Source organism: Barbatula barbatula (genome assembly GCF_947034865.1).
Source record: "Barbatula barbatula genome assembly, chromosome: 12".
Taxonomy (NCBI): Eukaryota; Metazoa; Chordata; class Actinopteri; order Cypriniformes; family Nemacheilidae; genus Barbatula; species Barbatula barbatula.
This window is the reverse complement of record NC_136775.1, coordinates 19,572,270-19,585,274: the sequence shown is the minus strand read 5'-3', so window position 1 is coordinate 19,585,274 and position 13,005 is coordinate 19,572,270. Positions and strand designations below refer to the sequence as shown.

Sequence of the window (13,005 nt, the reverse complement as noted above, 5' to 3'; positions counted from 1 at the left end):
ATTAGATCTCAGCATCAGAACAAATTCATTTTTTTATATTTCGATGTCGCCCAAATAGATATTTAACGGGTAGAATAATGATTCAACTCAGAAAGTTTCTGTCGGCAAGCACTTCATCTTTTGTTGATGAGGAGATTGGATCATCTCTCACTACTAAGACTTACACATACATTCATTTGAGCAGCTGAGGAGGGAGAACGAGACTGAAGGAGATTGAAGAGCGATTGCTTATCTGCTTCAGCCTTGAGAGAAAGAGAAATCATTTCCTGAGCTGTGATAATGTCTCCGGCCCTGTTCTTAGTAGTTGAATTGAATCAGAGCCAAAACAAATAAAACAGCGGCTGTCAAGAAAAGCGTCTGTCATACGGCACTGGCCGTTGAGCACACACCAAATAAAACAGCCACAAATCCTGTAGATGTCTGCCTTCCACATGGACCGTGGCCCGGTGGCAAGAAACACTGTTACAATTACAATTAAGGGCAAAAAGCTTTAACCTGCAGGGTCGAATTCGTGTGTCTGAACAAAATAAAAAAATGAAGCTGTGAATCTTGGTTTTGGGGACAAAAAAATAAGCTGCAGTGTGACTTTTGTAAGAGTCGAATGATTGACCAGCGCATTACAAGAACTTTCCATTTATGCAAAGAAAATATATTTGACTGTATCTTAACTGTCAATAAATTTAATAATTTACATTATATTGATAATGTATTATTATTATTCTGTATAAGGTAAATAATCAAAAAAGAGTTGCCAATGTTCATATATGGAAAACACATAATATATTGTTTAATACATTACATTACATTTTCCAGTATATTTGTATTTTGTAAGGGTTATTTGCATCTCTGCATTCGTCTGGTTCACAAAAAATCTATAATAATTCAATGAAATGTTTGTCTCATAGAATCAAATTCTATATTTAACATATCGATCAGTATTAACATATCAATATTAAAAGGATAGTTCACCAAAAATGAAAACTCGTTGATCATTTCTTCACTCTCTTGTCATTTTTAAACTTGTATGACTTTCTTCTTCAGAACATAATAGAGGATATTTTTAACAATTCGTTGGTCACCGAAAAACGGTGGTACCCATTGACTTGCACTGGTTTTGTGGCCATACAATAAAAGTGAATGGGTACCGCCGTTGGTACCGACTTTTTTCAAAATATATTCTTTTGGGTTCTGCAGAAGAAAGTCATACAGGATTGAAATGACAAGAGGGCGAGTCATTTTTTGGTGACTCCCTCGGCAAGATTCTCTTGAGATTGTTACCTTTGTGATTCGATGAGGAAGTGCCATCTCAAAAACGATTAAACCAGTGGAAACCAGCTTCTGTGGGCTATCAGATACTGTGTCCCCACATCCAGTGTCTTGACAGATTTGCGCGATGTGACAATCCCAAAGAGTTGTACTCCAAATATTAGACCAAAGTGGATTTTGGATTACTTTGGTTTTACGGTTAATATAGTTAAACCATGGTTCACTTGAATCTCAAGGGTTGGTTTATCTCTGATTCCCACTTAAATTTGTTCTAGATCAGTAGACACTTTCATATAGAAACACTGTGTAGTCATTAATTGGGATCCTGGGCGGCTTCAGGTTTTGGACACAGCGTCTCTTTCACTCTAATTCTTTTCTTCCTAAAACCTCTCAGCTGTAGTCGCCTGACCTTCAGTCTCCAGTCAGTGTGTGTCTAATGGCTTTCTCTCATGAGAGTTTTTGGCAATAATAAGATGAAGAAGCAAAGAAACGAAACTAAAATCTCAGTTTCTTTAAAAGGATAAGTAAATAATAACCCCTAATCTCTTAGCGTGGATGTGCTGTAAACACACTCCTGTGAGGCATCTCATTACGCTTCATATGTGGGATGCTGGTCTCTCGAATGGCACCTGGCTTTCAACGAATTAACCTGCTACACCTAGACCTGTTGCTAGGCAACCGGGAGGCGCTTGGTTGAGCGTCGGCCTGATTTTCAAAGACGGGGTGGACTCTCAGACTGGAGTGTAGGGAGCGGACACACTCTTTGGGATTGACAATAAGGGCAGGGATCCCTCGTATGTATAGCACGTGTGGGTTTAGGGTTCGAACGTCGATCCGTTTCTTCTGATGGTTAGATAAATGAAGTCTACATAGACATGAAAACCCACAGATGGCCTGGGTCTATGAAGCGCTGTTTGCTCTTCGTGCGAGACGGGCGCGGTGTCATTGTGACACACATGTTCAGGAGTTTGGTGGTGCCAGATGATGAAACCCACACTGGCAGGCTTGGGCAGTAACAGAGTATTTGTAATAGTGTTATGTAACTGCATGGCTCAACGTTATTTTTTATTTCTGTTGGTTGGAGCCAGTGGTTTGGATTTTCACTGGGGAATCTGTCACTAACATGAATAAAAGCATATGATTTTCATTACAACGGCACATTTTAGGGACGTGTTGTGATGTCACTTGTTGTAATGCTTAAAAGGTGATTTCTGTTAGGGAGAATATCTCCCTGTACCTTTGCAGATCTTTTGTATGCATAAACATCACCATAACACACTAACTTAAGTTGAAAGAGTAAAAGCGAGAAATGTGACAGCCTTTAAAAAAGAAACAATTCATACAAAATATGATTATATGTTACATGTTTTCTTTATTCTTGCAAGCTTTCTTTCTATGCTTTTTTAAAAAATATTGTTTTAAACCCATATTGATACGCTGTAGTTTGCCTTCATTGCCAAATGTTTTTTCAAACAATACCTTGACCAAGTTTCGTGTTCTTCGGTTTAGTACCATATTAAGGAAATATATTGATGGTTTAATCGAACCTGCATTCAAAGCAAATATTGTACAAATATACCTTTCGTCCGCTACCCCTAAGACTTATAAGACTTGATCTATAAAAGACTGTGCGTAAGTGTATTACCACATTGTGATGCTTACATGGCATTGCTTTCTCCTTCAGGTGTAAAGGTCCTGCGGAGAGAGAAACAGACACCATGGACACATTTGTTGACTCCTCCTGGTATTATTTCAGATACACTGACCCACACAACCCGGTGAGGTAAGAAGGAATGTCTGGTCTCTCTCATAAACAAGTGTTTGTGTAGATGAGGATCTAGAGATGCTGAGAGAGAACCGAGTAGTTAGTCATTTCACACCCATCTGTGTTATTTCACATCAAGATCACTGCCAGATTTGAAGGAAATGATTCACCCAGAATCTTTTTGTTTCATGTTTATTCACCCTTACTGTATGTCATGCATATGACTCTTTCTAACAAAAGTCTCTCTGTGACAAGAGGTGAACATGAACAGACGGTCTAAATAGCACATACGGTATATTCAATCCAGATGACTCCAGTAGTTTAGTTATGTCTTCTGAAGCGAACTTTAAGAGCTGTAAAGGAGTTCAAATGCATATTATGAGTATTAATATTCTAAAATATTCAGTCACGAGCCACAAGCTATTGCCATGCAGACATAAATTTATATATATATATAAATTTATGTATATATATATATATATACATAAAGCATTAAAACGGCTCATCAATTTTGAGTCCGGGGTTCTGAAATTTCATCCTACCAAGCATGTGGCGTCAATGTTACGTCGCTATAAAACATCCTACCTGTTTATTTTATACTGCTACGGGAATCTGATCGTGTATTTTTGTTGTTTATTCATTCTACATATTTATTTATACTGTTAATACAATTTTATAGGGTATTTCACGGTAAATAAATCCCAAATTTTCCTTTTATGCTGGTAGGAAAAGGACAAGGTTTTTTTGTTGTAAATTGTTGTAAATTTATTTAACGTGTTTATTTTAAGATAGTAGGATTATCTGACAGGGTATTTTTGCCTTGTAAAATCATCCTACCTGTTTATTTTGTCGATGTGGTTCAGATTATATTAAGTTTTGCCCTGCGGTAGGAAAGTCTGACAGGGAAGGACAATTCGACAGAACCCATCTAGAAAGTACATTTAGGATGACATGAGAGTGAATTTATTCCTGGGGAGCTGTTCCTTAAAGGCAGTATCACATGTATCCTTAACAGAGATCCCAGAATCCCGTAATGACTTGTGACAAGATAAGTGGAAACAATAAATCAGCAAGATGTTAAATTAAGTTTATATATATAGGCCTATTACTGTTTTCAGTTTACTAAAATAAAAAAAGTGTAGCATCAATGTGTCTAATGCAGGTCGCTTAGGATGAAACGTACAATGCTTCAGCAGTTTAAGTTGAGCTGGGATTGTGTTGGCAGGTGGTTATAAAGTGTCGTGTTTGTTTACCACAGTTTTGTTTTTAATTCATTTAACAGTTAACAATGAGTCCTCTTGGCGTCTTTGAATGTGTTATTAGAGTATCATGAACGTGATGTTTGTATAAAGCAGCATTAACAGAAAAGAGAGTTTGTGTGCTAACAAAGATGATACGAGATGTAAGTGTCTGCCTCTTACACACACACACACACACACACACACAATGTTCCGTGCATGTGTGTTTCAGACAGGTTGTCTGTACATGAGTGCCCCTTAGTGGCAAGCACACACACACACATGATACAGTGAGAGACTCTCCTCTTGCAGGCCTTTTGAGCGTTCCCGGGCAGATCATTGGATGCCGGTGGATGTTTACATCGGTGGGAAGGAGCATGCCGTCATGCATCTGTACTACGCCCGCTTCCTCAGTCACTTCTGCAGAGATCAGGGCATGGTTTCACACAGGTGCAACATACACACATGCATGCATCCATTGACTGGTCTGTAGTCAAGGACCAAGAGGAAAATAAGATGAAACACAATGTGAAACATCTTTACGTTTATTTATGAAACGGCAGCATATTTATGTTCATCTGAAAATGTTTAGCATTAAAGCATTATTTTGCTAAGGGGTGAGGTGCTATCAATGTACAACGTTACGAATTGCTGATTGTTAATGCCAAAACACGTGTGTAGTCACTTCATTTGTATTCTTGTAAGAGCATCCGTAGTGACACCTGTACAAAATAACCCACGAATGGGATGTATTTCTCTTTGTGTCTTATTTCAGGGAGCCTTTCAAAAAGCTGCTGGTACAGGGTCTAATAAAAGGACAGACATTTAGGGTGGCAGAGACCGGCCAGTACTTAAAGAAAGATGACATTGATTTCACAGGTGCGTAGGGGTGCTTGCATACAGTAAGACTATTAGAAAGAACATTTTCGGGACTTACCAGACCAGTTCATACACTGTGGGCACTTATGTAGACAAGCTCATGAAAGGGATTGTGATAAAGTGGAGTGAAGGTGTCAAGTAGCGTTCACAAGAGGCACAGATGACAAGTGGTATCCAACCCTTGTGAGAACAATTACATCTGCTAATAGTGCTGGAGATTCTGATGGCTTTACTGCTTCATCATTACGTCTTAATGTATATTATTCCTTTTTTAAGTAGATTAAGCTATAGCCCTTTTCATCTGAAAATAGGTTCTCAGGCATGTTGGCCACAAGTAAACTAACTTCTGTTTGGACGTATGGACACTTAATGGATGCAGAAGTGATATATGACCAGCTACATACAGTACTGCTTATTTGATCAGAAACCTACCTGTTATTCGACATGTTCCTACACTGAATAAACAAAGTAAATGAGTGTAACCGACTGCTGGAACTGAAACTTTCATTGGGTGATGCTGTATACTTGCCATTAGATGTCAGACTAACAGTTTAAGAAAAGAAATATGTTAAAAACAATATATATATTTGTAAATATATACATATCTACACGTACAATCCACAATAGTTTGCTGCTTGTGAATGACATTGGGGGCAGTTAGATCTACAATCATTGACACAACAAAAGTAAGGCAGGATAATTTACTCAAATTTAAGCTCATTTGACTATAATTAAAAGTTAAATAAAATAAAAAAAGTTGTAACATTTCCATTATATTATAATACACTTCAAAAAATATCTTGAATGAACGAATGTCTTTCAAAGGTTGAATGCCTTGCTGTGTCTGCATATTTTATTGTTATATTTAGTTTTAACCTCGGGGAAAAGTAAAGTAAATCCTTGGTTATAAGGTTAAGGGTACCCTTAATGAAAAACAGGTTTAAAGAAAAAACATAATGGTTCACTTAAGAAACTTTACAACGTGCTACACCGGGCGCGATGTGACACGACAAAAGACAAACAGAAACTCATTAGAACCCATTATAATTTTGTATGTTGCGACGCGAAAAACCCATTAAAACAAGCCATGTTTTAACTTAAAAGAAACGAAGGGACCAAACCATCTTCCTTAACTCAATGTTTTCATGTTAATTGAAGAGGAAGAACTAGCAACGTGCATTTTTAGGAATGAAAATACTGGCCTGAAGAGTAATGACACGCGATTATTAAGAGAATAATGATGTGATGTTAGAGCAAATTTGAAAGCTATTATTAAAAGCTTTATCCTTTTTTGGTCCAGTTTGGTATGCTTTTTTATTATTATTACTTTTTCTTCATTTTTTGCTTTCTGTACTGTTGATATTATCCAGAAGTCAAATATTTTAGTAGCTGTCATGTTGCAGTTGTGGTCCAATGGTAGTTACTTTCTATAGCGTAACGGTAGCAGTCGCTTTTTTTTATTGGTGGGTTTTGACAGACTTCAAGGTGCACAGGTGTAAACAGTGCTTAAGTGATTCAACACACACTTTTTCTGTCTTTGGCAGGACCTGAGCCTGTTCAGAGGACCACCGGGAGCCCACTGCAGGTGACGTGGGAGAAGATGAGTAAATCTAAACACAACGGGCTAGACCCACAAGAGGTGGTGCAGCAGTATGGTCTCGACACCATGCGGCTGTACCTTCTGTACGCTTCTCCACCTGAGCAGGACATCTTATGGGATGTCAAGAGTGAGTGATGCTAACAATATAGTATAATCATCGTCGAACCAACCAAAATCCATCAAATCAATTCCATTGTGCTACCGTAGTTGCCGCACTGTTCTTTGAAAGGACAGGTGGAAATGCAAACACCAACATGTCTGAAACATTTCAAATCATTTTGTACATCGCATCAGTATGAACAAAGTGCAAACTTACATTTTTTTATAAAATCAAGTCTTGATGTGATCCAGTTACTATGTCGATGTGTGTGTTTGTGTAAAGCTGATGCTATCCCAGGGGTGTTGCGATGGCAGGCCCGTTTGTGGGGGCTGGTCACCAAACTAAGAACTGCACGAGAGGGTCATGAGACGCCCAACCCGTCCGTTCTGAACAAGAGAGAGCGCACAGAAGCCAAGAAGATCTGGGAGAACAAAAACTACACTATCACACAGGTGAAACCATTCACAACATTATTATTTCTGTTATGTTTTATAAATGTGTCTCTAAACAAGTCCGGGGCATGTTATGTACTGTAACATTTCATTTGGATTGTTTGCTGTTTCATCCTTTACATAGCTTCCATGACTTAGAATACTCTTCACAATAAGGTTTTGTTTATTAACATTAATCACATGTATTAGTATGAGCAAGAATATTTTTACAGGATTTATTCATTTATGTTCAGGTTTGTCTATATCAATACAGTTATCCGTGTTATTGTCAGTTTTCATCGAGTAATGTTAACAATTAAACTTAATAAAAACTATCATATGTTTAACATTAAATACGATGAATAAATGGTGTATTGTTTGTTTGTTAGTATTTGTGAACTAATGTAGTTAAGTAATGTTATCAAATGGAACCAGTTATGAGACCTGACAAAGAATGAATCATTTTTGTAATAAACAGTGTGCACTACAGGTCCTGTAACGGTCCAGTGATGCTCATACGGGTCTAAAACGAAACATGTGTAAATAAATGATAATCGTTTTTTGGGTGAGCTTGAAGAGAAAGGGTGTGTACAGCCGGAAAGTGATGGTAAATGTGGAGTGTGCTGTTTTAGCACAGTATATATCGTCTCTCCAGAGGCTGACATTGATTTTGGGCTGGTACTCTTACCAGCCCAAAATCAATGTCAGCCTCTGGAGAGACGATCCAGTGATGTCTATTCTTTGGTAAGCCTGGGCTGAGGTTGATCCAATCCAAAGCCACTAAGCATTTGATCTTCTTCCGTGAAAAGCCATTGTCATCAGCTGTGTCTATTCTTTGGTAAGAGCCTCTCGGGGACAGATGTGCCCATTGTGTTGTGTTGTCGAGCCTGTTTTCCTTAACCAGATATTGACTTGAACTATTCATAGGAAATTGGTGGACTATTTTCACCACCAGCAGAAATCCTGGTCTTACACTAACACTGACTACCAACACCTTCATGATGCTTCGCCTTAGTAGACAGCATACTTAAATGGAACCTGTACCAGTGTATTCATAGATGCTATTTTCTCATTCACCGTTCATTCGGCAATGCATTCTGGGATTGTCTTTTGTTCCTCTCACCTTGTGGAATTGCCTTTGCATTGTGCACGTGCTTATAATGTGTTGAAATGCTGTAGGTCGGAGCATCAGGCCGAAAACACACTTTAGGAAAGTTTATAGTCGATGGTTTATAGTGTGTCTGATTTGGAACTAAAGCAGATTATTCTGTTGACAGGTCACAGTTCACTTCACAGAGGATTTCCTGTTTAATGCCGCAATCTCTCGACTGATGGGTCTGACCAACACACTCTCAGTGAGTCTACTGTGATCATCTTTTCCGGTAAATGCTATCGTATATCATGAATAAATTGAGCTTTCTGAACTTTTTTGTTGTTGCTTTCTCACAATAGCAAGCTTCATCTCGAGCCGTTCTGCACAGTGTGGAGTTTGAGGAGGCCTTGGCATCTCTCTGTATCATGGCTGCACCCATGTGTCCACACTTAGCATCTGAACTCTGGGCAGGTATGACAGTATAATAATAATTTTCCCCTTCAAACCTAAAGTGATGATGTTTAATAGCGTTTTAATGAACCCTCACGTCTTTTCTAATCGTGGATGTTGTTATTTTAGAGAAACACGAAAGAATCCTCACACAACAATTTTCAATACAACAACAGTTTAAGGCCTTATATGTGAATAAGAAGCGTCTGATTGGACAAAGTGAATGAATCATACAGCTGCTGACCTTGAGGGAAATATGTCCGTGTGACAGCTTATCTAATCCTGAAAGAGTCCACTACACCCTGCTAGTATAACAGATGTGAGCATGCAACGTTGCAAGTATCACATGTACACAAATCCCAGTGCGATTCTCCTTATTGTTCTCTGTCATATCAGTTTCTCCACATTGTGTCTACTGTTCCTGGTGACTGAATGTTGGTGTGACCTGTTTCCTATTGTTATAAATACATTATAGTTTTTTTATTGTTATAAATATATTGTAAGGTTTTAATGTTTAGTTCTTGTGCATTCTGTCTTATTTGACTAGCTGAAAATGTTTTTTTTGTGAACCATGCACACTAAACATATATACTAGTAACTTTGTATTAGCACCTATTGTACTATTGCTCTTTTATGACATATCGCTTACTGCTCCCCGAACTCTTTGTAAGTCGTTTTGGATAAAAGCCTCTGCTAAATGTCAATGTAAATGTAAATATACATTTATAGACCACTTCAGAAGACGTAAACAAAGCTGGTCTAATGCTGGTTCAAATTAACTTCCTATTTCCCTTTTTTAACACTACACAAACGCTTGAACAAAATACAACCAACAGAACATTTATAACAGAGACAAAATGTTAAACAAATGTTTTTAAGATTTAATATATACAGCCGTGGAAAAAATGAAGAGACCATTTCAGAGACGTTTTTCTGATTATAAAATTGAATATTTATAGGTATGTGTTTAGGTCAAATTATAATTTTTGTTGAATCCTGTGAAACACTAGCCATATTTCTATCAAATTTCTAATAAAATATTGTTTCTATTTGCATTTCTTTGCAGAAAATTTAAACTCGAGAGACGGATAAAAATAACAGAAAAGATTTTTTCAGAACTCAGATGCTCCAAAGAAAACAAGTTCATATTCACGTTTAAGCAATACAACAGTCATAGTTGTATATGTGTTTTTTGTGATCATCTCGGTTTTTATCACAGTTTTCATTTTATCATTTTCTGAGGTTTGATTGTGTTGAAATTTAACAAACACTGGACTGGAATGGCCACAACACATGTAGAAATGCTGATTTGAAATGAACATTCGGAATGCTCTCTTCATTATTTTCCGCAGCTGTATATATGATTTAAAAATAAACCCAAAAGTGTTTACATCTTGCAAAGTGGTCTATATAGCTATCATGCTATTTGGTGTGGCTTTTACTCAAACACACAACATAAAATAGAAAGCAAGTCAATTAGAATTCAAGGGGCCAAGATCCAGCTGTTTTAACCAGAGAATCTTATGATACTACCCTTTTGGAAAGTCACACTAACAATGGTTATACTACAGTAGTTACATTATACCGATAGTAGTGGAGAGATTAAGATTTATGAACAACAACAACAATGATGTTGGTAAAAATATTTTTGGATGAAAGTGACAAATCGTAAGCTTGGTGAAGAGTCATGGAAAAAGCTAGTTAGGGGAAAAACAAAGGAAACTTGCGACTGTAGTCCGCTCCATCACATCCCGCTATTGTCACACACACGCAGAAAGTGTATGTGTGTCTCTCTTTGAGGCGAAATGTGAAATGGACACATCCTCACACTCTGATAACAAACTGATAGATGGTGACCAGAAGACAAAGGATTGAAACAAAAGTCACTTTTCGAGAAACATAACACAAAGTAGTCTGTATGTTATATTCCAGGTTATATTTTCCAAGTGAAGTAATACTTTGGGGTGAGGAAGAATCTAAAAGTCATTGTTTGAATATTTCTCCTCTGCTACAGGTTGCACATCAAATATTGGGCATATTTTGGACATTAATGATATTACATTTTTTCTGTATTGTTAACATGTCTAACACACACACTGCATGCTGTGGACAAGCGGAAACGTACATCCTTCCTGAAGGCCTTGTTTGTGGTCATGCACAGGTTTCTAGATTTAAAGTAACTACGGGTAGGAACTGACAACGAGATGTTTGTGTGTGTGCTAGATCATTCACGGTCTTGTATATAATGGTGTTAAACTAACTTTCTATATGCAGGTTTGACTCAGGTGAGGAATCCTTTAGGGACAATGCTGTCTGGCAAGGGAAATGTCCTTCAGCAGCCGTGGCCTTGTGTCGACCCAGAGTACCTTCATACCCCTGACACGCTTCAGGTTTCTGTACGGGTATGTCTCACACACAAAAACTACTAACACAAACAAAAATTTGTCGGTCACAATGTCTTTGCTTTACAGTGTAAGAAAATGAAATCCAGAGCTCTGAGTAGTCAAGCTTTTCTCAGGATTTTTGTACTTTTTACAATTGTACACTGTGACCGTTTTGGTAGGAAACGTGAGTGTTGCTTTCCAATGCAAAAATGGCCACCATGATTCTCGGGTGTTCTAGGTGGTGGTTCGGGTCTAGCGAGCCAAGTGATATTTTGTTTGCTACAGTAAATACGGCTCAAAACCCTTCCTTTGCACTTTAAGTACCGGATGATGCGCTCATTCAATCGAAAATATGTAGTGGAACTATGGACACTTCATGCACTCCACGGTCACAGTTTCGCTTACGTTAGCCACTAATCGAGCAAAGTTCCCCTGCAGAGGGATTAATGTTGACTGAAGTCATGCCGAGCAAAGCAGATTATTTTACATGAAATGTACGATGTAAAAATTTATTTTTATTGACATGCATTGTATTGTGAGATTGACGTCGTTTTCCCTCGCCTGGGAAAACACACACTTCAGGTTAGTATAAAACCGTTTAGTATCCCATTTGGGACAATTCTACTCTTCTAAGCACACACATATTTTGGGGGAAAGTTACCAAAGGGAAAGTAGCTCTAACTTAAGGCCTCTATTTCATTACAGACACTCTGTAATTTTAGTTTGTAGGAGTGTGTGTGAAGGGCTTGGCCTCTGAATTACTCATGATGGTTATTACAGGCTGAAATCTTCGGTGCGCCCGACTCACATCAAAGGCCTTGTGTGTGCCCTCATGCCTCTGCATGTGTGTGCATGTACATGTGTCTAGAGTTCTTGAGGCACGAGGACCAGTTTAGACCACTAGCATAGCACTAGCATCCCCTTCATTTCCTCCTTCATGTACATAAAAACTATACAGTTTTTTATTGGAGTATTTGTGGTCAGGAGTCTTCTATATCAAAGTCAAGAGCTCTGGATGTTTCTTCCGCTTTGTTGTTAATCACATACTGCAGACCAGGGTTGAGTTCAGCCTCGGCTACTCAGAATGCTTTGCTCCACCCACTCTTTTCTGAGTCTCAAACTGGCAGCAGTCTGGTGAGGTGGCTTAGCACAGCTGCAGTATTTTGGGGAATCCCCTGCTTTGTGGGGGTGAATGAACTACTTTGGGAGTCATAATGATAGGGTTGAGTTTCTCCCATGGTTCGGTCCAACAGTCTGGACACATTTCATTTCACCACAGTCATAGACACGCTGTGGGACAGATGTTAATAGTTTCGCACAAAAACACACAACTACCGACAGATGCAGAAGCAAAGTATCTACCCTCAATGGATACAGGGGTTTGTTTGGCCATCTCTGAAACATTATAAGTACAGCTTTAAAGACTAAAAGGACAGCTTATACAGTTAGCGATAAACTTTAGATTTTCCTGCAGAACACACACACAAACTCTTTTTGAAGGGCGGTACCAAAGTCATGTGTAGGGACCAGGGGCCGGATTCACAAAACATTCTTAAGAAGAAAATTCATCTTAACTGCCATGCTTTTTACATTATTCTGGGACAAAGTGACTCGAAACGGAGAGGGTCACAAATGTTACCGTAGTATCAAACAAAAATTATTATAGTAAGTACAAATGTTTAATGCTTGCTAATGTTTTAGCTAACATGCTATAGTAAATGCCGTTTAACACATCACATGCTAATAAATATAGGATATATAAGAATGCTTGTTACACACATAAAGTATTTGTTAGGGAT

At 38.1% G+C, this 13,005-nt stretch overlaps 1 protein-coding gene across 1 annotated transcript in view; it reads left to right on the top strand.

Moving 5' to 3' along the window:
- lars2 (leucyl-tRNA synthetase 2, mitochondrial) overlaps positions 1 to 13,005 on the top strand; it is a 43,943-nt gene that overhangs the window by 28,831 nt on the left and 2,107 nt on the right. The window contains exons 13-20 of the mRNA XM_079468736.1: positions 2,951 to 3,049; positions 4,582 to 4,719; positions 5,045 to 5,148; positions 6,693 to 6,875; positions 7,131 to 7,300; positions 8,557 to 8,634; positions 8,732 to 8,843; positions 11,097 to 11,224. Coding sequence (XP_079324862.1) covers positions 2,951 to 3,049; positions 4,582 to 4,719; positions 5,045 to 5,148; positions 6,693 to 6,875; positions 7,131 to 7,300; positions 8,557 to 8,634; positions 8,732 to 8,843; positions 11,097 to 11,224 — 1,012 coding nt within the window. The remainder of the gene's footprint in view (positions 1 to 2,950; positions 3,050 to 4,581; positions 4,720 to 5,044; positions 5,149 to 6,692; positions 6,876 to 7,130; positions 7,301 to 8,556; positions 8,635 to 8,731; positions 8,844 to 11,096; positions 11,225 to 13,005) is intronic.